This window comes from Pithys albifrons, chromosome 6 (assembly GCF_047495875.1).
Source record: "Pithys albifrons albifrons isolate INPA30051 chromosome 6, PitAlb_v1, whole genome shotgun sequence".
NCBI classification, from domain to species: domain Eukaryota; kingdom Metazoa; phylum Chordata; class Aves; order Passeriformes; family Thamnophilidae; genus Pithys; species Pithys albifrons.
In genome coordinates this window covers 5,520,314-5,544,840 of record NC_092463.1, presented here as the reverse complement: position 1 = coordinate 5,544,840, position 24,527 = coordinate 5,520,314, and the positions used below count along the sequence as shown (strand labels likewise).

At 47.8% G+C, this 24,527-nt stretch overlaps 3 protein-coding genes across 4 annotated transcripts; 2 read left to right on the top strand and 1 right to left on the bottom strand.

Moving 5' to 3' along the window:
- Positions 1 to 6,673: 6,673 nt before the first annotated feature.
- Positions 6,674 to 11,796, bottom strand: JKAMP (JNK1/MAPK8 associated membrane protein). Its single transcript, XM_071559364.1, has 7 exons — positions 11,720 to 11,796; positions 11,477 to 11,568; positions 10,716 to 10,870; positions 9,126 to 9,332; positions 8,272 to 8,453; positions 7,516 to 7,592; positions 6,674 to 7,237 (listed from the first exon to the last, which is right to left on the bottom strand). The coding sequence occupies exons 1-7, from the start codon at positions 11,730 to 11,732 to the stop codon at positions 7,019 to 7,021; spliced, it is 945 nt and encodes a 314-aa protein (XP_071415465.1). The 5' UTR covers positions 11,733 to 11,796; the 3' UTR covers positions 6,674 to 7,018.
- Positions 11,797 to 11,996: 200 nt separating this feature from the next.
- On the top strand, positions 11,997 to 15,390 carry L3HYPDH (trans-L-3-hydroxyproline dehydratase). 2 transcript variants are annotated; one of them, XM_071559362.1, is made up of 5 exons: positions 11,997 to 12,661; positions 12,917 to 13,086; positions 13,397 to 13,519; positions 14,395 to 14,532; positions 14,885 to 15,390. In XM_071559362.1, exons 1-5 carry the CDS (start codon positions 12,058 to 12,060, stop codon positions 15,008 to 15,010), a joined length of 1,161 nt encoding a protein of 386 aa, XP_071415463.1. In that variant the 5' UTR covers positions 11,997 to 12,057; the 3' UTR covers positions 15,011 to 15,390. The 2 variants fall into 2 exon arrangements, with proteins under 2 accessions (XP_071415463.1, XP_071415464.1); XM_071559363.1 differs by having other exon boundaries at positions 12,004 to 12,073.
- A 1,702-nt stretch (positions 15,391 to 17,092) lies between these two features.
- GPR135 (G protein-coupled receptor 135) lies at positions 17,093 to 19,684 on the top strand. Its single transcript, XM_071559361.1, has one exon. It carries the CDS (start codon positions 17,103 to 17,105, stop codon positions 18,378 to 18,380), a length of 1,278 nt encoding a protein of 425 aa, XP_071415462.1. The 5' UTR covers positions 17,093 to 17,102; the 3' UTR covers positions 18,381 to 19,684.
- Positions 19,685 to 24,527: the final 4,843 nt, after the last annotated feature.

The window sequence follows — 24,527 nt, the reverse complement described above, 5'->3', positions numbered from 1 at the left end:
TAACTTCTTCTCCAGACCTGTACATATCAAACAAGAGGTTGGTCCGTTAAAAGCTCTGCCAAACTGGCATTAGGCAGCACTGGGTGGGAGCCACATTCCCCCCATCCCATGGCCACTCCAGCTGCTCTTCTACAGCATTCCTACCATCCAAAGTCCTGACTCCAATCATCATGTACCACTTTCATCTTCCCACTCTTGCCTCCATTAGCCAAGCCCCATGACTCCTTCTTCCCTCCACTGATACTGCATTCCCACAATCCCAGGATTCCTTCATCATCCAGCCTTCCCCATTTTAGACACTGGTCTAAGTTTCCTCTGAGTTCTTGTTGTTGTAAATCTACTGGAGTGAGTGATGGTGGTCAAGACATCACCCAAGGCTACTTAGTGTTCCTTAAAACACTGATGAGCTTTATTTCCCAAAGAAAGCAGGGCACTGAAATGCTGGATATGAACTAAGCAGCTTTCAAAGATTCTGAGTGCTCCTTTGGTCTTCAACATATGCACTATCCCCAGGGAAACTGTCTGACTCCTGGTCAATAGTCTGATTTGAGGCAGGATAAACTGGGTGCCAGGAGTGCAGGAAATATCCTCCTTATACGTCTGACCTTAGAAAGGCAGATTTACAGCAGGCCCTGAGGATTGTTCTTGTTTTGCTGGTGGGGAGGTTGTGCTCCCACATCACACAGGGCAGCTTTGGTCATGTAACTCCTCAAACTTCCCTAAAAATCAGGGATGAGACTGTTCCTGCTAAGTGAACCATTATGCTGGACTCATTCCCATACTTTTTGTGACAGCTGAGCTGTGCAGAACATACAAAAGGGATACTAAGCATACCTTGGTATTCACTCTGTTTTTTCTTAACATGATCGATTCTAAAAGAGTTTTTCCCACATATAATACAGTGCAATCAGAGGATTGCTTTTTCCCTTGTGTCTGGGACAGAACCAAATCGAAAAAACAATTGTAACCTTATTTTCAGTCAGTGACACACTGTAACATTTTCTCCTTTTCTAACTATTTTCTGCTTTGGTTTTTTTCCTCCTATTTTGATGAAAAAATTGAAACTGCCTTTTGTTCCCCATTTTTCTTTCAGAGCTTTCAGTATTTTCTTGTACTTGCTCTGCACTATTTTCATCTTTGAAATGATTCTGGCTGAATGCTGTCTCATGGAGGTGGTCTGTGTGAGGGGAATAAATTCCTTTGCAGGAGTCAGATCAAGCTCATTGTGCTCTGTTTGTAGCATTACAATGATGCACAATATCAAAGTAGTCCATAGAAATGAGACTTAGATCACCTTTCTCTGCCTGCTTCACACACTTGTTTCTGCCAAGGGAGCCATTTCATCTGTTCTCCATATTTTACTTGGTTTTTATTCTTTTTACTCATTCTTCTGCAACAGTCCTTTAAAAAAAAAAGCTCATGAGAATATCCAAACATCTATACTTTACACTTTGAGTTTTTCTGATGTTTCTAGTCTTTGATCACAGGAGTGGATGTGACAGGTTTACCCGACTTCGGAGTCTCAGAGGGAACAAAAACATGTAGTGCAGCATATTTGACATTGTAGTCCTGTACAGAAGTGGGTTCAGTCCTGGTGTTACGGCACATGCTGAGCCCAGTTTCATTCCTTTGTACAGATTTGTTTCCTTGGTATCATCTTGTCTCTCTGTTCTTCAGCTCTCCCAGTCTGTATAGATTGTTCCTCTTCTCCCTTTCTGTGTTTTTACCTTCTGCAGCAAAACAGAAGAGATGTATTTTTCCAGTGAAAAGTCATTTAATTTGTGACTTGTCTTTCCTTGGCCCTAATCAAGGTGAGACTTCATTATGCTGAGTGATGCACATACATCAAATCAGACCTTTTTTTGGCCACTCAGAGCCATCCATGATTATATTTAAGTGCACATCAGGAATAGGTGAATGAAGCTCAAATCAGCTTCAGTTCCCAAAATAGCTGTACTGGGTAAGACTCAGTGCTGGCCCTACCAGGATTCCGCCTTCTGCAGTGATCAATAGTCCTGCTGGGAGAAGTAATATAAGAACAGTCAAATATAGAATGACCCTTCTACTCTATAATCTCCATGACAAATGGGATGTCAGGAACTTCTCTGGCTGAAGATGATATCTGCATTTAAATAGCTTTTGGTGGAATTTTATGCTATGCTGGATCTTCAGTGCAATATTCTCCTATCACTGATTGATTCTTTTGGCTCACATACACATTCATCCTCCCTAAGAACTTATATAATTTATTTCATAATGATAATAATTCTCTTTTGTTTTAAACCTGCTGTCTGCAGTTTTTATGCTATGAGAAACAGTGTTGTCTTCTCATCTTCTTCTGCAAAAGATGTGTGTGATTTTACACACCTTTATTGTACGTCACTTCAGTTGTCTCTTTTTCAGGCTGAACAAAAGCAGGTGGAAAAATCATCCTGGGTAATTGTTACCTGTGCTTTACTGACTAAATAAAGTAATGGTTCCTGTTACTTTGTGGGAGGTCTGTTCTCATACTGGAATTGATCTGTTTTCTCCTTAAGGACTGAGATGATAGGATAGAACAAATGCTTATCATATGTGCAGATGACAAACATGATAAGAGCCGGAGCACCCTCTGCAGGGCAAAAGTGGATTTCAGAATTATTTTAGGAAGTTAGAGATTTAATTTGGGGGAAGATAAGCTAATAATATCTTTTTATAAAATCCACAATTTTGCATTTTGGTAGAAACGTTTGTACAAATTCATCATGAGGGAGATATTTAGACAGTGATAAATAGAATTAAAGCTGAAAAGTTGAAAATAAGTCAATAAAGATTTGTAGCAATGAAAAAGGCAACTGTCAGACCAGTCTGTTATGAAAAGACAGGTAGCCTGGAAAGGCTTAAGGTGTGAAGTTCTCACCTCTAGCTGGCTTTGATACAGGACACAGCTGGAGTCCAGTGTCTGGTATTGATCATCTCTTTTAGAAGAAGATGTAGATTCTTTTGAGATCCAGGGGTTCATTAAAAATTATTAAAAAAAAAAGAAAAAATGTGCAGTTTTTCCATTTAAAATGTGCAAATGTAAGAGAAGACATAGTAGTGTTGCCTATAATAGCTATCAAATAAATAAACATTCATAGCAAGACATAAGCTCTCCTCCTTGATCACTTGTTGAGACAAATAACTGAGAACAGAACAGATTTAATACAAAAAAAAGGCCCCAAGAAAGCATTGACAGCTCACACAGTAAAACCCTGGATACAGTTGTCTGAGCTTTGCAGAGACAGAGTATTTCTGCTACTGGGGTTTTTAAGGACAAATCAAACATCTGTCAGGGGTACTTAGGTCTAATTGATTCTGGTGTAGAGCAGAGATGGACTAAGATGACCTCTTGAGATTATTTTCAGTATTCTTTTCTCTGGTTTTTTTCTTTCCCATGGATATGTTGAATTATAAATGCATTAAATGCTGCTTGGATAGATTATTGATTAATATTTAGTTTCATTAAAGAATGACATCAAAACTGCAACTGAAAAACTACTTAAAGGAAAAGAATGAAATATAAGCAGGCTAACCTTGGAAGAAACCCAGAGAGAAACAAAAGTATAGAAGATTAAAATAAATAAATAAATAAAAAGCCAGACCAGTTAAACAAGCCACTTACTGATAGAGCCCAGTTTAATTTATTACAACCCAACTCTAATGTTCAGTCATTACAGTGTCTAGAACCCCTTTTCTCTACTTTGTAGAAAAGAAAGATGACGAGGTCAAAAGAGCCACTCAGCAGTCAATCAAAACTACTGGGGAGCTCAAGGAGGATGTGGTAATAAATTATGACTTACTACACTGCTTCTGCAAAGTTTCCACCACTGCCTTTGTTTCCTCACAGTAAAGACCATGGAGACCGGAGCTGGGCGAGACAGGCTGGGGGTTGGGGACACACCTTTCTCTCTGTTGCTGTGCTCCCACCTGGGGATACCCAAGGTCTCAGCTCAGCTCTAACCCAGCATTTAAATCAAGCTGCCCTTGTGTTTGGTTTTGCATTCCTTGGGCACGTGAGCAAATCAAAAAGAAGCTGTTAAGGGCATTTGTGAACCAGCTTCTATTCAGACGCTCATTTATGAGTAGCAGCTGAGGGGGTGAGGAGGCTCACCCTGGAGAAAAAGAGGCACAGGGGGGACCTCCTCACTCTCTACAACTCCCTGGAAGGAGGTTGTAGTCAGGCTGGGGTCAGGCTCTTCTCCCAGGCAAACAGCAACAGGACAAGGGGAAACGCTCAATAAACTACAAAAAGGGTTTTTATGAGGCTGATCAGATGCAGGATTTGTGCACCAGTGGTCTGATAATGGGCAAATCTCTCTGCTGACCTCCACAGAAAGCACATCAACATGGAAATTGTCTGTTCAGAAAAGGGAGACCTGTTTCTTCACTCCTGTTAGAATGGAAATGGCACAACAAACCAGTCATATACACCTGAGCCTCTGGTGGCAGAAAAGGGATGCTCCTGTCACTGGGTGACACTGCAGCAGCAGGAAGGTCACTGCATGTCAGACCTTGTTCCTTTCTCGGGGATCATAAGGAATTGCTTCCCCAGTCTCTATCTCTCCCTCCTCTCTGGTAAAGGGAAAAAAAGCTGTCTCAGATTGTTCTTTGAAGTTTTCAAATGAAATCTGCCACACAACAAACCCCTTTTCACTTTATTCTAAAAGATTCTGTATAGAGCTCTGTTAGCAGTGAAGAGTTTATTACTAAGAGGAATGAGATGTGGATCAAACATGATGCTGCAACTGGCCAGCTGAAAAGCCATGCAGAGACCATGAAGTTGCTGGACTGAGACAAATAGGAGATCAACAGGAAACCTGACACTGTGACCACCGAGAACTACAGATGGAAATTGGTGAGTACATCGAAGCTTGACAGTGTCCCTTCTCAGTATGAAATTCTCTGCTGTTTTTTCTTATACAAAGAACTAGCTGTGAAAGAGGATGAAACATAAACATCACAGAGCAAATCCACCCTTTGTGTGGAGTGTGTGTGTGTTTAATTTGGAAGGAAACAAAGAGGAATATCCAAGGACAAGGCACTTGCCTGAGGCATAATTGAGATCCTATGTCTGCTGAGCTCAGTCAGGGACTGCAGGAAAAGGCTTCCCTGCCACATGGAGGGGGCTGGGATGCAGGTGAGATGTGGAATAGCCTGTGCAGTGTGGGAGATACACTTTTGAAAATACACTGTACACCTTCCAGGCCCTGGGCTATCAGCCCTATCTGATCACATATCTGGAATAAAAGGGTCCCCTCAGGAAGAAAACAGCTGGGTACTGGCAGAGCTGATCCAACATGACTGAGTCTACCCAGTTTGGTGGGAGCAAAGAAGGAAGGGTTCCCCTGTTTGGGTATGACCTGTGCTGCTCAGGCTGTTTTCAGCACCCTCATCCATTTGATTTGGTAGCACAGACACAAGTGGTTTGTGATTTTGCAAAGGTTAAAATTTGTTCAACAAGGTGAAATGGATGATGTTGTTGAAAGAAAACATGTCTTTTTAATGTCAGAGGAAATGTCTAGAGGAATACATTAACCTTTGTATTTCTATAAGCCAAAACTCATTTTATTCTTCCTGATCTTTCTAGAAATAGTGAAACATTTTGGGAAATACTTAGAAAACTGTGGTAATATTCAGTTGTAATTATTTTTTTCACAGACAATGTGCAGATAAAAGATTTTTTTTCACTGAACTCTGAAGCAGAAAACCACAAGTCAGGAAAGGCAAAATCCTGAATGACATGACAGTGCTTAATGGTAACATGTTAACTATTTCAAAACAAAAAAGGTGACTTTCTTTTAAGAGTATCTTTTATGGTGCTTTTTTGGCACAGCAATCTGCCCTATTTTAACTCAACTCTGTTGTAGATCTTCTGAACGGATGGTCAGAGGAGAGCTTTATTCAAAAGATGAATTTCAATTTTCTGTTCTTCTTGTTTGCATAAATGTATTTCAGTTACCATATAAAAAGTAAAATTGCATTTTGGAAATAAGGCACTGCATTACTGCCACAGTTATTATAGAAATAAGCACTTTTATAGCAAATGATCCATACAGTGGGAAGAGTTTAATTTGGTAGGATCTTAGTACTCTTCCCCCATGTGTTTAGCCCTTCAGTGCTGCTCTGCATCTTCTAGACCCTCCAGAGCACCAAGTTACTGGTGATTAATATACAGGACACACACTTTGAGCATTTTCCTGTACAACAGAGAAAAGACTAAGTCTGTCAGTGGATATTTGGCTCAGCATGGCCAAACATTTCTGAACAGCCTCAGGAGCTTTAGCAATTTTTATCAAGGTGTTCACATTAAGATTTTGATGAAGGTAGAGCACAGATAATATCATTTCTTTAGGGAAACAAGGAGACTCCAATTCTTTTTCTTAACCCAACCACCAAGAAAAGAAAACCTTTCATCTAATCTACTTAATGCTCTCTGGTAAGAGGTCTCCCTACAAGAAACACACAGAGCATAAACTATAATTTATAGAGAACTTTATAATGCATTTTTTCTCCTTTTACCCAGCAGTCAGACCCAAACATCATGATGAATCAGGCACGTGTTTTATCTTTTGATAAAATGAAGACAGTCTGTTTCCTCTGGGGGGGGATAGAAGCTAGAGTATGTGATCAGAAAAACAAGCACTCTGGTATATTCGAGCTCTATTTTTTTTATTTAAAGTCTATTGAAAACCAGGCTCTGTTGTTTAATTCAAATTTGTATTAGGAAATAAACATACACAAGCAAACTGCTGTCTAGAGTGTGTCACAAGCTTTTTATACAGATTCACAGTGATAAATAGATACAAAGACATTCCCTTTGATCTATACCAGATACTTACAAGGGATACAAAGTGCAGCTTTTTCATATTATACAGTCTCACCCAGAGGCATTTCACCAGAAGTCTGGTACATCAACAACTTCTTTTAAAACAGAAGTTTCCAAAGCTTGACTAAATTGCTTAATCCATATCATTGGGATGGTTGACACAGCCTCCTTTTAGTGTCCATTTCCACCATCTGAGAGGATGCGTGATGGCTCCGTGTACTTCGCTGTTATCAAGTAGAAGAGGGCAGGGGCAGGAACCAAGGCAAGCAATGGCAGGTCCTGCTCAAGCTTATCCAGTTTGGAAATGGAGATAATTCCATAGGCATGAAGCAACCAGTGGCTGAAGAGGACAACAAGCCTTTTCTTTCTCACCAGGAGATCCTTGAAAGACTTGTAAAATAAACACAGTATCCTGTTAGTAGCCTGTTCCCCAGTTCCTGATATTTAAGAGATGTCATAGGTGGAGCACAGGGATTGTATGAAGGCTCTGAGGTTTGAGCCCTTCCAGCACCAGTGTCTCATAGGAGCTTCCTCCAGCCAAGAGAAGGCATAAAGGAAGAGGCTTAAATGCAGAATACACTACTCAGAAAAGGTAAGAGATAAAGCTGTCTCTGCTCATTCGAGTCTTTTATGCTCTGAGTTTTAACATAGGAAACATGTTTACCCACCTCCACTTCAGAAGCAGACATGTACACAGCCAGTGTAACCAAGGACAGCACCAGGATGATGTATGGGAAGGCATAATCTAAAGGCAAACATTAGAAAAAAGGGAACACATTAGAAAAAAAAATGCATGATTTACAGTCCAACAGAGGGATTTTCCACATATAACCAGAGGTATGAAGCAAGCTAAGCTACTCCAGCCCATCTCTCATCAGCACATGACACGTGCACAGCAGTAAGGATCAGCCAAGCACAGCTCTGCAAGTGTTCTCTGAGGTTTTCAAATTTCTCTTTCTTGGTGGAGTTATTCTACACTTAAATCACAAATTGAAAAAAGCAGATAATGAGAAAAGTAGTCAGGCTGAGAGGGGATTTTGTGGCATGTCTCCACACATAACAAGGATGTTGGAAGCTAAACCAAAAATAGCCAGTCTCCCCAAACTTACACTGCCATCCATCTCCAAAATCAGACAAACTCTGCCTTAGCAGAAAGTAGAATTAACTTCCTCTGAAGTAACTTCCTCTCATAACCCCTTCTATTCCTATTTTGGGAAAGAGACAGTCTCTAGCAGCACTGGCTGAGGCAAAGCAGTGCTGGTCAGGAGCCTGGTGAGGACATCAGCAGCCTTTTCAGGTGAGATTCCTCACAATAACCTTAAACAATGTCCCTATTCCCAAAGTGTCCCTTCCCTCCCTCCCATAATTATTTCTCAGTGTACATTTACAGGTATGTTTATGAGTGTTATTAGGAGAGAACTCACAGAGCAGACCTCCTCCCACAGCCTGCAGCACGGTGAGGATGGGGAAGAAGTACAGTGCTGCATAAATGCTTTTAAATCGATCAGACTTTCCTAAACCACAGGCAATTTTCTTAACCAGGAGAGGCCGAAGTAGCATCATTAACACAAGACAGAAAGCGTAATATATAAACACAATTGTGTACCTGGGGAGAAAAAAAAAAGAAAAAAAGAGAAATTCCTTAAAATGTAGTTTTTTTATGAAGATTCAAGGCACAACCAGAGAATTTGGGGTTACTCAGTGAAGTCTAAAGAACTTATAACCAAAGAATATAAACACAAAATTATGGTCTCACTTTTCCAAGGGGGAAATCCGGTCAAGATGTAGCAAAGGAAAACAAAAAGAAAAAAAGACGCTTTGAGCCTCATAGCTAAACTGTGCCAGGACCAGAGGACAGTCTTAAACTGTGCCAGGGGAGGTTCAGGTTGGACATCAGGAGGAATTTTTTCACAGAAAGAGTGATTGTAACAGGGCTGCCTAGGGAGCTGGTTGAGTCATCATCCCTGGAAGTGTTTCAGAAACGACTGGCACTTAGTGCCCTGGTCTGCTTGACAGGGTGGTGGCCAATCATAGGTTGGACTTGATCTTAGAGGTCTTTTCCAACCCAGATGATAGCCTGGACTATGCCACCTTCTCTGGTTATTCAGAAAATGTTGCTAAATGTTTCATGCCTGAAACAGCTCAATGCATGAAAGACTTCAGGGACTGATACTCATCAATCTGAGCTGTATCTGAACACTCTGAGAAGAGGCACGAACAGAAACACAGCTGTACAACAGGAAGGGACAGACAGGAGCACAAAAGGCTTCACACTCACAGGGGATAGACGGCCTCATGAGTGCAGTGCACTGTGGTGATGTAGTCAGGGCTCGGGTTGTAGAGCATCGTGTACCAGTCCGAGAGCTTCTTCACCCTGCAGGAGCGGATGTGCAGGGACCCCACGGGGTCACTGACCAGCAGGGTGACCAGTGCTGCAATGCTGCACTCCAGCAGGGCCGTGATGTGCTGCAGCAGCGCGCTGGAGCTGTGGAACAACACACAGAGTTACTGTTATCCTAACTCTACAGGAAATCTGAACACTGACTGAAAAACAGAACCTTCTGCAGAGTTAATATCCACTGTGACCAAAGTTAGTACAGCTCTGCTTCAATAAAGAGTTGAGTGTGAAAACTCATTTAGAATTTCAGATAATTTAGTGTAAAATACAATAGGTCAAAGAAAGCAGCAGTGAGGGTAACACACTGCATTTTTTTTAATTGATTGGGTTGGAAAAGACCTCTGAGATCATCAAGTCCAACCCTTGGGCCAACTCCAGTCCCTTTACCAGATCATGGCACTCAGTGCCACGGCCAATCTCAGCTGAAAAACCTCCAGGGATGGGGAATCCACCCCCTCTCTGGGCAGGCCATTCCAATGCCTGAGCACTCTCTCTGGAAAGAATTTTTTTCTCATCTCCAGCTTCAATTTCCCCTGGCAGAGCTTGAGCCCGTGCCCCCTTGTCCTATTGCTGAGTGCCTGGGAGAAGAGACCAACCCCCACCTGGCCAGAACTTCCCTTCAGGTATTTGTTACCTATGATATAACATTAATAACAGTGTTATATTGTTAGCTATGATATAAGCAACATTTTCAAAGATGCAGATCCTTTTAAAGACCATATATATATTAAACTCTCCCAGTCTCCCATGTTTTCAGTGTTCACAGAATCAAAGAATGGTTTGGGTTGGAAGGGACCTTAAAGATCATCTCATTTCAATCCCAGAACAGTTGAGTTTGCTCCAGTCATTACTTCTTAAAAGTTCCAGTCTAGCACCTAATGGCCACATGGCAGCTGTGGGTTTAAACTCCCTTTTCTCAGAAATTCCTTCATGCACCATGCTAATGTGAAGGTCACAGCAGCTCTGCTATTAAGACCAAAGCCCAGACTACATTTTCCAAAAGAGAGAACTCAAATCCATTCTCTTCCACTGGCCAGGGCCTCTGTGAGTGGTAGGTCTGGCCCAGGAGAGAGAGAGTGACACAACCCACTGCTCCTGCCTACTGGAAAACCCAGCCCAGCCCAAACTGCCAGACAGCCTGGGCACGACCACATTAGATACAGACCATGCCCCAAGGGTAATGACTGGCAAAAAGGATCTGCAGGACACTTTCTCAAAGCTTATATGCTACCATATCAGCTCAACCAACAGCCAGACTGGATGGGGCTTGGAGCAACCTGGTCTAGTGGAAGGTGTCCCTGTCCATGGCAGGAGGTGTAGAAATAGATGGTCTTTAAGGTCCCTCCCAACCCAAACCATTCTGGGGTTCTAAGAACTGCTGGTCAGATCAATTTATCATCTCTGACTGATCACTCATGGATACAAGACTTCCACTTTTAAACAACTTATCTGTAGCTGAGGCACACAAACCTCTTCTTTCCAGAATACCACTCAATAAAGAACCAGTGTAGCACCAGGGGCAGCATGGCCATGAAGCCGAGGTAGAGCCAGTCATAGCGGTCTGGGGATCCCACACACTCCCTGCAGATTTTGTTGTCATCAGTCCTTTGGCCTCTGGGACACACCTACAGAGAGCAGAGATGGTGTTTACAACCCTGGTACCAACAGCAAGTCATGGAAGTTCCTGGACAAACAGCTTGAAGCAGCACTTGGGCAAGAAACAGACTTGATTTTTAAAGAGATGAAACAATACCTCAGTAATTTCTCAGCTTACACTGGCCTTGCTCCCTCTAGCTCTTGATTCTTGATATAAACAAAGGTGAAGCATCTTTTAAAGGCTCATCCAAAATTCCATTTTCCTCTCCCACCTCCCGCTCACCCACCAGGCTGCTCACAAACACTGTTCTGAGCGGTTTCTTGCTTCCCCTTCTTCCCACCCTCCCTGGATCTTGCTCTCTCCCTTAGGAATAACATCCCATTAAACCCCTGGGCTTCCAGGGCCGCTCTCCACACCATCCCGTTCTGTTCCCGCTATCCCAGACCCTCCGCTCAGCTCGGGTTTCGCACCGAGCCTGCAGCAGCTCCTTCGGGCCCCGTGTCCCGGAGCAGCTCCGGTTCCGGTGGGGGAGCTGAGCCCGTCCCGTGCGGCCCCACCGCGCCGGTGCCGGGACTGGGCCGGGCCCGCGGGGCCGCTCGGGCCGCCCCGTCCCCTCGCCGAGCCCCGCACTTACCCCGCAGTCCCCGTAGGTCTCCAGAGAGCCGTTCACCGACAGGACGGTCCTGCCGCAGTACAGCCCGAGGCAGGCGGGCTGGATGTCCACGGCTGCGGGGAGAGCGCGGCCGAGAGGGGCCGTTACCGACAGAGGAACCGAGCCCCCTCCAGTCGCTGACAACCCATCCCTACCTCCACCCCAATCCGCACCCCTTTTCCCTTTCCCGTTTCCTTTCCCTTCCCCATTCCCGGCCTGTCCTACCCGCGCGGAACATCGCGGTTACCCGGCAACCGCCCCTCTCGGTACTTCCGCCGCGGCACTTCCGCTTCCGCCACGGCATCGGCTCCGCCTGGACTGTGGGCGTGGCAGCTGCGAGGGGGCGTGGTCATTTAATGGCGGCGGGGCCTCAGGACGGGGCGTGGTCTGTGCCGCGGCCGTGGGCGGGGCCTCACAGGGGCGTGTATTTGGGCGGGAAAGTGACGTCATGGGGTACGGCCTCTGTGAATAGTTCGAGCTCGGTCGGGGGCGTGGTCTCGGATGGGGGCGTGGCCTGCGGCGCGGTCCCGGTCCCGGGGTGCCGCCCCGGGGGCGCGCGAGCGATGGCGGCGGAGACCGGTGTCGGTGTCGGTGTCGGTGTCGGTGTCGGTGTCGGTGTCGGTGTCGGTGTCGGTGTCGGTGTCGGTGTCGGTGCCGCCGGAGCCGGGCGGACGCTGCCGCCTCACTGGCCCTCGGGCCCGGTGCTGCAGACGGTGGAGATGCACACTGGCGGCGAGCCGCTGCGCATCCTCCCGCGGCTGGAGGCGGCGGAGCGGGCGGCGGCGGGCGGGCTGTCGCTGCTGTCGCTGCGGCGGGAGGTGGCGGCCGCGCAGGACCACGTGCGTCGGGCGCTGGTGCACGAGCCGCGCGGGCACGCCGGCATGTACGGGGCCGTGGTGGTGCGCGGCGAGGCGGCCGCCGAGGGCGCGCACCTGGCGGCGCTGTTCCTGCACGGCGCCGGCTACAGCGCCATGTGCGGCCACGCCGTGCTGGCCCTCGGCCGCTTCGCCCTCGACTACGGGCTGGTGCCGGAGCCCTCCCGCCCCGAGACCGCCGTCCGCCTGCGCTGCCCCTGCGGGCCCGTCACCGCCTTCGTGCCCTGGGACGGCCAGCGCAGCGGCAACCCCGTCCGCTTCCACAGCGTGCCCGCCTTCGCCGCCGCCACCGGTGGGAGCCGCGCCTGCTGCGCTGGGGTTTGGGGGGCTGGGGGCCTGGCTGAGGGGCATCTGGCAAATCCCTGTCCGATTCCGATGTTCTTCAGATGTTGTCAGGGATGGCATAAGGTGTAACATGCTGCTTTCTGGCATGGGAGCACTCAAGTCATCATCCCTGTCCACTGCCCTTGGGTTCCTTCACTCCGTGTGCAAGCCCATGGATCAGTATGGTTTCCACTGCTCACCTCCCTCCCCTTTCTCTGCTCAGACTTGGCCATTGATGTCCCTGGCCATGGGAAGGTGGTGGTTGACATCGGCTACGGTGGCACTTTCTATGCCTTCCTCAGCGCTGAGCAGCTGGGCCTTGATGTGTGCTCCTCAAAGACCAGAGACCTTGTCTGTGCAGCGAGTGCAGTGACAGAAGCGGTGAAGAAACAGGTATGGGAGAGCACTGTGGCACCCCTGCACCTTCCCTTCAGGGTGGCTGCACCAGACTGAGACACTCAGGATGGTGGGGGGGGAGTCCCATCCCTCCAGCCCCTTGATGAATGTTAAGAGTCTTTACAAGGATGTGAGAAGGAGGTTGCCTTCCTGCTGCTGCATCTGCCTCTGCTACTAGAGAAGCAGAGGTGGAAATGCAGCAGTGTGGCCTTATCCCCTTCCTCTGGTCTCTTCATGAAAACTGTACTGCACATGGTGCTGCTGCACATGGTGCTGCTGCATATGACCCTCTCTGTGCTGTTCCCAGTTCAAGCTTCATCACCCTGAAAGTGAAGACCTGGCTTTCCTCTATGGCACCATACTGACAGATGGGAAAGATGCCTTTAGTGAGGAGCCCACCACAAACATCTGTGTGTTTGCAGATGAACAGGTACAGAAACAGGCTCTTTGCAGTCACATGAGGGACCACCTTTGTCCCCTCTTGCATCCACTGCAGAGAAGGACAGTTCTGCTTTCAGTTTGGGCAGTGATTGTTTCTCCTGCTGTCAAATGTCTGAAGAGCCAAGTGTCACTTCATACGTCCTGTTTTAATTCCTAAAGGCAGAAATACTTCTGCACATCTTAGATGGTGGCATTTTAAAAAGGTTTATACCTATAAATCCATTGATGGGAATTTCCCAGGGATTCAAGGACTGAGGCAGGATCCCAACATAGTTCATGTCCCTAAAGTCTTAATCTAAGGGAGGAGTTTCTGGGGATGACCAGAGCCAAGAAATGGGATATAAAATTCTGTCCTTGTCTGCAGTATCACATAAATGGTGGGGGAAGTTGGACTTCCCAGCAGTGAGGAGTATGGAGCACTGGGACAGGTCACCTCAGAAGTTTTGCAACACTCTGTTTTTGGAGGTTTTAAAAACCAAACTGGCCAGCAGCTCTCTCAGTGTAAGAAAAACTGATCCTGCCTTATATAAGAATGGTTCAGGTGGCTTCTGTCCCTCTCAGTCTTTCGGTTATGATGCTGGTAAGCTTTCAGGTGCTTCCTAAATAGCTTCAATAACTATTAGATCATCCATCCCTATAAGTGTGCCAAAGCTAATCACAAAGCTAATCACAATCCAGAAGTACCCCAAAGCTCCTGCTTCATTTTTTCTCATTTGTTACTGTGGATCCTGCACAAAACCCTGGGCTAGAGGGGTTTCCCCCAAGCACAGTATAAAGGTGGCAGAGAGATCTGAGTGGAGCAATACTGTTTCCTCTTAAACCCCAGAATACTAGAGCCTGATTTATCTTCTCCACTGCGTGTAGGTTGACCGAAGTCCCACAGGTTCAGGTGTGACAGCTCGCATTGCCCTGCAGTACCATAAGGGACTCATCCAGCTGAATCAGACCAGAACCTTCCGAAGCAGCACCACAGGGTCCTTGTTCACTGGGAAGGCAGTGAAGGCAAGTGGCTTGTGCTGATCTTTCCACCTCTCTCAAGGACTGCTGGAAAACTGCTGTTGCCTTGGCTCAGTGTAGAAGCAGAAAGACCTTTCTGTGCCTGGGGAAGGGTGTATGGAAGGGAGGAGGTGCTTGGGGGGTCTTTCCCTTCCACAAACCTCACACTTTCAAGGTTTTCAAGGAGAGAAGCAAATAACAGTAAGACCTCTTTGTCTTGCATGGCTGCTGCACACTTTGGGATGGGCAGAGTGCTTGGGGAGGGGTATCTGCATAAGTACTGGGTAGCACTGGCATTTTGTGGAGTTGAGAAATGGAACCACTTATCCCCTCTGTCCTGATCCTAATCCCTCTGCAGGAAGCCAAGTTTGGGGACTACAATGCTGTCATTGTGGAAGTCTCAGGAGAAGCCTTTTACACTGGCACAGCCACCTTCACTGTTGAGGAGGAGGACCCACTGAAATACGGCTTCTTGTTCAAGTGACCCGAGCCATGGGTGATGGCAAAGTCTCACTGATGGTGCTGCACCTCTCTTGCCCATGGATTTCTGTTCTGCTTCTCCACACAGCTCACTGTGATGTGCCAGAGCAGCAGGAACAGCTTTGGATGGTCTGACAGCATCTGCAGTGCTTCAAGATAACAAGCTGTGTTGCCCTGTTGTGATTAGCATATTGGGTGCACAGTGATTAGCATAAATGGGCTGCTCTGAGAAGCCATAACATTTTTCTTTTTTTTCCCCTCTAATAGTAATTCACAGTAGTCGGAGCTGATCATGGAGAGTTGTCTTCAAAGTTACGTGCCTTCTCTATGTCTGCAAATTATGAATTTCAAAGCCAGATTCCTATTAAATGCCAGCTGAAAACACTTCCTTTCTCCTCACGTTTTCCCACATTTCCAGGATTCTGCTGAGTGTCATGGCTGTTGGATTGAATTGCCTGGCCTCCTGCTCAGCCAGCCATGCTGCTCTGTCTCATGCCCCAGCTTCCCTTCTTGGGCCTGTCCAGATACCCACTTTGTCAACTAGACTTGCTTCACTCCACCAGACCCCTCCTGCATTCCAGGGCTGGATGCAGGGATTTCATCAGAACTCTCCACTGTCCTCACTGAATGTCCATACCATGCTGCTTCCCTAAGCCTTCCTCTCTAGCTTATCTCAGACCACTGGCTGCAAATACCCCGTGGTTAACTTTCAACAGCAGCAGCTGTATTTGAAGGTCTGAGCCATAATGACTTTTGCTAATTATTTACTGATGATTTTGTCTCAGTCCAAGGCCAGCTTGTGCAGTGGAGTGCAGTCAGTGTTTGCTTTGCCAGAATCCTTCCAGGGAGGATTGCCAATGGAAAAGCCAAATCAAGCATTAGCAGTGGCAGGAGCAGAGCTTTAGACCACTCATGGCCTGTGATTTTCACCGTGTCTCTGGACAAAATGGTGCTTGTTTATGGAAGACACTTGTGGGAGTATCTGGGTGCACTTGTTAAAATGAGACATGAAAATGAGAATGATCATCTCCCAGTAGCTCATCCAGCAGAAGGGAGAAAGTCACACTGGTGAGCTTGGCATTGAAATGCCTGGGAGGAATTTCTTCTGCCAAGTTGACAATTACAATGTTGAAATGTGAAGAAACAAAAATCTCATTCTGAGAATGAAGGTTTTTTAGGATAGTGTTTGGGGCTCTTGCTTGCAGTTTTCTTGTAACCTCTGGGTAAATCCTGTACAGCTTCTGGTCCAGGGGAGTAAGAAGTGACATGCACATCCTCTGTGCTTGCTGGAGCAAACTCCACTATGTGTTTTCAGCTTCTGGGCATCTCCCTTGTGATCAGCCACCAGCCTGGCTCCCGGGAAAGAGCTGGGAGAGCAAGTTAGGAAGCCTAGCACAGCACATTTGGAAGCTCCTCAGCCATGAACTTCTTTAGCTATTCACTACCCCCATCCCTAAGAAACTTTTCAGGTAGGGTCAGGCAGCTCCAGCATGGCTGAGAGAGGGGGGAAGGGTCGTGCTGCCCATTTAGGAGTCCCTGACCTGATCCCTCAACGGTACAGCTGGTGATCCCTCAATCCCGTCTGGAGAGTGGGAAGCAGGGTGGTCCCAGCCTCTGCCAAAGCATTGGGGGGGGGTAGCTGGTCCTTCGCGATGGATGGGGACAGGAGGGGAGAGGGATGTGAGGGAAGAGGGCCTGTGAGGGGAGAGGGGCTGATAGGATCTGGGGGGTGAAAGGGTCTGTGGGGACCTATCCCCGACTCTGGGATGGGAATCACGCCGGTGTGGGGTGAGGTAGTCCCGGCTCCTGCCAAAGTGGGGGTAACCGGTTCTTCGTGGTGGAGAGGGCTGCGGGGACAGGGGCCAGGAGGGTAGAGGAGCTTACAGGGTCTGTGTGGGGACGCCGGTGTGGGGCGAGGGGAGGTCCCCGTGCCCATCCCAGCCGTGCTGCCCGGCGTGCCCCGGCCCCGCGCTCGGCTGCGCTCCGCTCCGCTCCGCCGTGTCCAGCCCGGCCGGTTCCCCGGGCAACGGAGGCCGAGCGACGTCAGCGGGGCCGGGGCGGCAGCGCCTCCGCAGCCGCGGCGGGGCCAGCCGGGCATGAGGCTGCGCATGGAGCCGGCGGCGGCCGTGCCGGGAAACCTCTCCCGGGGCGGCGGCGGCAACGAGAGCGGCGGGGCGGCGGCGGCGGCGGGGCCGGCGTGGTCGGCGGCGGCGCTGGCCTCGCAGGCGGCCGCGCTGCTGCTCATCTTTGCCCTGTCTGCGCTGGGTAACGGGGCGGTGGTGCTGGTGATCGCCCGGCACCGTCAGCTCCGCACGGTCACCAACGCCTTCGTGCTGTCGCTGTCGCTGTCGGAGCTGCTGGGCGCGCTGCTGTGCCTGCCGCTGGCCCTGCTCAGCCTGCTCGGCCGCCCGCCCGGCGCTTGGCTCCTCGGGCAGCGCCTGTGCCTGGCCAGCGCCGCGCTCCACGCCGGGCTGGGCATCGCCGCCACGCTCACCATGGCCCTGCTCTCCTTCGACCGCTACTGTGCCATCGTCCGCCAGCCCCGGCACAAGATGGGCCGCCGCCGCGCTGCGCAGCTGCTGGCGGCCGTCTGGCTGTGCGCCCTGGCGCTGGCCGGGCCCTGGTACGGGCTGGCGGGCGAGGGGCACCGCGAAGCCCGTCCCGGTGCCTACAGGTGCATCTTTGTGCTGCCCTGGGGCTCCTCACGGCTGGGACCGCCCTACGGCGCGGCCCTCATCGTGCTCTGCTACCTCGTGCCCTTCGCCGTCATGTGCTTCTGCCACTTCAACATCTGCCGGGCGGTGCGCCTGGCCGAGAGCCGCGTGCGGCCGCTCACCACCTACGGGCACCTGCTGCGCGCCTACGGCGAGATGCGCACGGCCACCACCGTCCTCATCATGATCGTCTCCATCATCTGCTGCTGGGGGCCCTACTGCATCCTGGGGCTGGCTGCGGCTGCTGGCAGCCTGCCCTTCTCACCCACCATGGACGCTGTGGCCAGCGGGATGGCCTGGGCCAACGGCGCCATCAACCCGCTCATCTACGCCGCCCGCAACCCCAACATCTCTGTGCTGCTGCGGCGCAGCCGGGAGGGCGGCTACAGGACTAGGAACAACGTGGTCGCCTACCTGTCGGTCCCGAGCCGCCAGCCAGAGCCACGAGGCCGGGCTGACCGTGTCCGGGAACGCTACATCAATCGGCACAGCGGCACCCCGGGCAGCGCCCTGTCCTCCTCCAGCCCGGCGAGCAGGGGAGAGGTGGCCATGTGGGCCTGCAAGACTCCCGCTGTGCTCTTCTGTCGGGATGGGCAGCCAGACACCATCTCTGAGACCACCTTGAAGGCCAGAGCAGGCACCATCGACACCAGCCTCTGAGGGGATGGGGGTCTGGGATGGAGGCACTGGGCAGCGCGTTTGTCACGGAGGAAAACGGGGAAGCCCCAGGGATTGGAGCCCTTTGCAGCCAGACTACCAGAAAATTGGAGAGATGGGACTGCACACAAGCCATAGTGTGGTTTCTTCTCCTGTGTGTGAGCTCTGGTTTGGTGGCCCAGACTGTGAGCAGCAAGAGCTCCAGAGGGAAAGGAAGCCCTTTCCTTTCAGCAGGTCTGACGCACTGATGGCAGTTTCTGAGCCCAGTCAACGCAGGAGCTCGACTGCAAGAAGAAAACAGTGTTTGCTCCAGTCCTGCAGAAAGTGCCACAGTGAAGCTCAGAGGCTGACACACCAGTGCAGCCCAAACTGACTGACTGTGAACTGTTTAAGTGCCAAAAAAGCAACTGAAAGCTGAGCACTGGCAGCTGGAAGACACTCTGAAAACACCACACTGTGAAAAATGCATTGTGGCAGGAAAATGTTGCTTTAACCCATTATATGTGGAAGTGCCAATAGTCATGAAGTCATAGACTGTAAGACAGGCTAAAAAAGTTGCCTGTTAAGGCTATTTTTTTAACTTAAACTGAAGCATACCAAAAAAGTAATTTTGAAAGGGAAGTCGTAAGATACTGGTGGGAAGGAAAGGAAAGTGAAATGTCAGTTGTCAGAATTTCAGTGCCCTTTTCTATTTTTTTGCAGGTACAGTCAACTCAAAATATTATAAATATAAGAAACGTGAGTTCCTCAGACAGACTGAGGAAAAGGACGTGACCGTAGGCTGTGGTGTCACTGAGTTTGTGCACAAGCTGTGTTTTCTTTTTGAGCTCATCCAAAGTGTCTCATGTCTCTAAGAGTTTAGCTGTGTTTAGAGAAGTCATGTGAGGGAGGTATCTGAAGGGGAGGTAAAGCAATACCATGTGCTCCCTGTGTGCTCTTCATCATGTGAAAATGTGTATATGCAGAGAGCAGGTATTACTGTATTGATGGCAGCAATCCCCCGGAGTATAATATTTAAAAACCAGCTCTGTTTGCCATTGAAAAAAAAAAAGAAAATAAAACAATGGAAGTGTATTTGCATGGCATAAATTTGTATTAATTTATCAGTATAACCTTTTTGTTTGAAGGCCTAAAGCCTTAAATTAGTATTTTGAACCAGAAACTAAGATTGGGCCTTCCTTTGTTTTGCCAGAGTTAAGTGTGAGAGACAGGCAGTGTTTTTCCTTGTACAGGCTTTAAAAATACAATGTTTCAGTTTTATCGAATTTTTCAACTGTTTGTGACGCAAATGAACATACTGTCATTATTTTGTGAGACAAGAAATAAATTGTCTTCTGTGCAGGAAATGAAAGTGTCTCAGCCTGGCATCATTCTCAGGCCAGCCTTGGGAAGGGAATTCCTGTAAAACATTGCCAGATGAATGATAATACCTGTTTGTTTGTGAAATTTTAATGCAGCTGGTTTCCATGCTGTAAGCATTTACTGTAACTTCTGTCATGCTCCTGAAGTCCACTGGGAAAAGATTTGACCTTTGACTACTCAGCACTGCTACTTTGCCCTGCAGCTACTGGATTTTGCAAGTTGAGCAGCGTTTTCTTACTTGTTTAGACAAAACTCATATCTTTCCACAGTGATGGCTTATTGGAAGGGTGGGACAGGAATTTCTGGCATACCTGTCCTTCCACAGCAAGGTATGGCTAGTGTAAATGAAAAAAGGGGGTTGTGAATGGTGAGATTAGATTTAACTCTTACCTAGGTAGCTGCAGGAGGTAACAAGATTGATGTGGGATAATTTACAATACAGATGTGGCTAGAAGTCCCTGAAAAGTGTGGTTCTGCTTCCTTCAGTGCTTGGGTCTGGCCATCTTTCTTCTCCCTTCAGTCCCCACCACCCCAGCTGACTCTTGCTAACCAGCTCAGGCACTAAACAACCCTCTTTTTCCTGCTGGCTTAGTTTTCTAATGATTTGATGCCCTCATCAGTGCACCTCAGGCCAGGTAAACATTTCTGTGAAATTACTTCCAGCAAGAGCAGGGCTGGGGATGCCAGGACTGAGGTCTACCATGAAGTACCCTGGGAGCTGCATCAGGAGTGAACTAACAGAGCGAGAAGGTGTTAGTGAAGCTGGAGTAACACAGATTTCAAAACATTTTTATCAAGTGTTGGTTAGTGCCATGTTAGTCTTGTATGTGAAGAGTTGAATGAGTGCAGCAGGCTGCAGTCTTTGAGGCCTCACAAATTAGCACATTTCTGTGAAACACTAAATCAGGCTGCAGCAAGGGGAGATTCTTGACCAGATCCTTTTTGACATGGACCTGCTGCAGCTCCAGTAAAAAGCCAGCCTGTGTTTTAAAGCTGTGCTTGGCCTGTACTTCTCATAATCACAGAATCATTGAATCATTTCAGTTGAAAAAGACTTCTTAGGTCATTGAGTCTATTACTCCAGCACTGCCAAGCCCACCACTAACCCATGTCCCCAAGTGCCACATCTACACATCTTTTAAAGCCCCCCAGGGATGGTGACTTCACCACTGCCCCGTGCAGCCTGCTCCAGTGACTGACAACACCTTCCATGAAGAAAGTTTCCCTAATATCCAATTTAAACCTCCTCTGGAGCAATCTCAGGCATTGTGTTCTTATCCTGTCACTTGTTAAATGGGAGAAGAGATTGACACCCTTCTGGCTACATCCTCCTGTTAGGGAGTTGTAGAAAGTGAGAAGGTTCTCTGGAGCCCCCTTTTCCCTGGGCTAAACACCCCCAGCTCCCTCAGCCTCTCCTCCTATCACAGCACTTATGAACAAGTGAGGTAGATAGGTCTCTAAAGCCACATTTTGAAAAGTATGCTTTAAAAAACACAACTACAGAGTGAGGGGTCTTAAATAAACCACAGACAGCAGAGAGGGAGACACATAAACCACACTAAAGGCTGCAGGTGCCTGCCAAAATGCTGTTGTGTCCCAGCTGTGCTGAAGCTTTCTGCCTCTCACCTGACATTACAGAGTGTGTGAGAAGGCCTTGGCCATGCTGGCACACAAACCAGCGTGTCAGTCTGTTCCTGTACCTAATAATAGTTTTGTGTGTTCATCTGTGAGAAAGAGACCAGAGGATTAATTCAGTGTTTAACTGGCACTCTGAAAACTCTGCCCGTGGTCACAGCTGCTTGTTCCCAGGTAAGAAAACATTGTATTAATTGCCTTCTGGCCAAGCCACTCTTGGACATCACTGTCACATCTCTCACATGCTCATGTTGGTGTCACCCTTCAGCCCCTTTGGGCTGAAGATGTCAGAAGGCAGCAAGACACTCAAGTTTTAGACACTGTAAAGCCATCTCTGAGGCTCCAACCCTCCAGCTGTGGCTCTTTGCTTTTTCCTCCCTTGAGATGAGCCTGGACAAGGCAAACTGCAGTCTCAAGGATATTGGGTCACTTCTTAGAACCCCAGTTCATAAAAAATCCCATGATTTATTCAGTGTAGGATGTTTGTCATTAGAAACAAAGCAGTTAACATGATTTGAAGATCAGTTCAACCCTGAATACCAGTCACAATGTTAGTCAAAGACAAATTAAAAATGGGCTCTTTAGTCCCCTGTTGACTTTCCAGCATATTGACTTTCAGTTTAAGGGTGACCTATTATTTGATGATGATACAAATGCCACTGATTGTATTAATGCATTATATTTTACAAGGAAAACATGAAGTCTTGATGAATGACAAGCATTTTAGAAGGTACTGCTCCAACTACAGGCAAGTGGTAGTTTTCCTTCTGGTTTAATCATCAGATTCATTCAAGTAATTATTTTCCACTCTCTTCCCAATTTCTGTATGAAGTCTCCATTAAAAGCAAATGCTGTGTGCATAATTTATGAACTGTGAACAATTAGCAGTCCAATTAGCCGTACTTTTAAGTGACAGCCTGATGGGTTATAACACCTGTCATGCATCACCAGAACCGGAATAGCTTGGGTGTAAAATCCCCAGTTACTGCTTCTGTTTCAGCACTGGTGTTGGTTTGTGTGTCCAGTAGGTGTCAGCAGAGACCTGAGCACAGCTTTTCTGCTAATGATCCTAAGAAAAACCTCTTTCTGTTAATGAGATCAGCAACTCTGCCTCCAGGACTGCAGAATCCCAAATAAAAGCATTCGGAGTAAAGGTTGCACCTGATGCAGTGCAAGCCCTAAGAGCATCTCTCTGTAACCTCGTTTGAAAGACAGATTCAACCCATGCTGCTCTTTGAAAGGTTTGTTGGAGAGTCTGAAATGAGTAATTTGGAAAGCACATCAGAAAGCTTTAATTTTGTGCAACACTGGCTGATTAGTGGCTGGGCTGCTCATGTTCCAGAGCTGCAAAAGCTGCAGCCTGGAGGCCTGGTGAGATCAGTTCTGATGCTGGCAGATTGCTTAGTTCAGCAGCAGAACTGCCTCTTCACTCCAGCTGCTTTTGTATTTTTATGTGGCGACTCTGACTATTAATAATAAATGATGAGTGTGCATCTAGATCTGCTTTCAGAGTTACAGAGCCACAAGGTAGTAACTAAGCACTGGAAGAATAAAATTATCACAAATTCTGCAGGAGGAGTAACTCACAATGGGATCTAGGCTTAGGTGACCCCATGCCCAGCTGTGCTGTGCTGGACGTGGGAGGAAAAGGCTCTATCCATACTATGGCCAACCTTCTTGCTGTTCCAAATTTGCAAAGAAGCGATGGGTTTCTCATCCCATGCTCTATCCATACTATGGCCAACCTTCTTGCTGTTCCAAATTTGCAAAGGAGCAATGGGTTTCTCATCCCATGCTGCTGGCCATGCACTGCCTGAATCTTGAAGCATGTACAGTCACCCCAGCTGAAGTGCTTAGGGAAGAGCTCTGCACTTCTAGATATTTTTTCCTAGGAAATCAACACTGCTTCCTGCAGGAGGAAAAGTGACATGGAAAGATGGACTGTAAATCCCCCTCAGTGGCATGAAATGGATGAGTCACTGGGGAAATCAAAGTGAAAGTAGCAGAAACCTCAGGGCACAACACAAGGGCCTGCTTGGACTAGCTGAGGAGTGATGGATGATCTCAGTGAACAGGATCCCAGGAGTCTGTGACCAGAGCCAGAGAAGGTTTAACAAGGGGAACTCAACAGCTAAAGGAATTCTGACACATGATGTGTGCTGAGGGTCAGATCCAGCATGGGAGTCACTCAAAAAGACCCCCTCTCGCCAGGCAGCTCTACCAGAAGGAATGCAGGTGGTGACACACTCCAGCACTTCTGTCCCAGGGAGCTGGAAGCGCTGTGCCGTGTTGCCCTGGGCCAGGCTGGCATGTCCATGCAGACTTATCCTGCTCCTGTCCCCATTACTGTGGACATTGCCACTCTATGCTCAGCCCTGCACACCTCAGGGTGGGTTTTTTGCTGAGCCTTAAACCCAGAATCTTTGAGTGCAACCTGCAATAGACACAACCACAGAACAATCTGTGTGTTTTCTGCAGGTTTATGGTGAAAGATGAGCAGGATACAGCTATGATTCAGTAGAATAAGTGAATTCACTGAGAGAAACCACTTGTTATTTGTGTTATTTCTTGCCTTGCTGGCACTGAGATCCTCAAGGTTCCTCTGCAAAGCCAAGCACTTCCAAAAGCCCACAAAACTGATCAGGGAATATATATAATACTTGGGATCTTTAATGTTTTACACCCATTATTCCTGCCTTTGTAAGCTATTTTTAGCCTTATTTGTTGCACAGTCAGCTCAGAAGCTAATAAACAAGGGGAACATCTAAAGGGATTTATGATTTTTTTAATAAAAAGTGTTGCTCAGAACAGAGGATTGCACCTTTCCTCAGGAGGTTCTTATTGTTGTGTGCACTCAAGAGTTAAAGGAATTTGCAAAGCTTGGTGTTCTACAAGTTGTGTGCTTTCCCTCCTTGCTACCATAAGGAGAAGCAGAAAGTTGCAGCAGTGGTGACTTTGGGGACATCACTTGGGAAAATGATATTCTTCAGTTTCTGGGATTGAGATTGGGAGTGGAAACACTCAGTGCACTGATCAGCCTTCCACATCTGGAGGAACATCCCTGTTTCTCCCAGAAGGGCAGAGCAAGTCTGGCTGAAGGCAACAGGAATATCTCCACCTGCTTCTGCCATCAGTACTGATGCATAGGCTTAA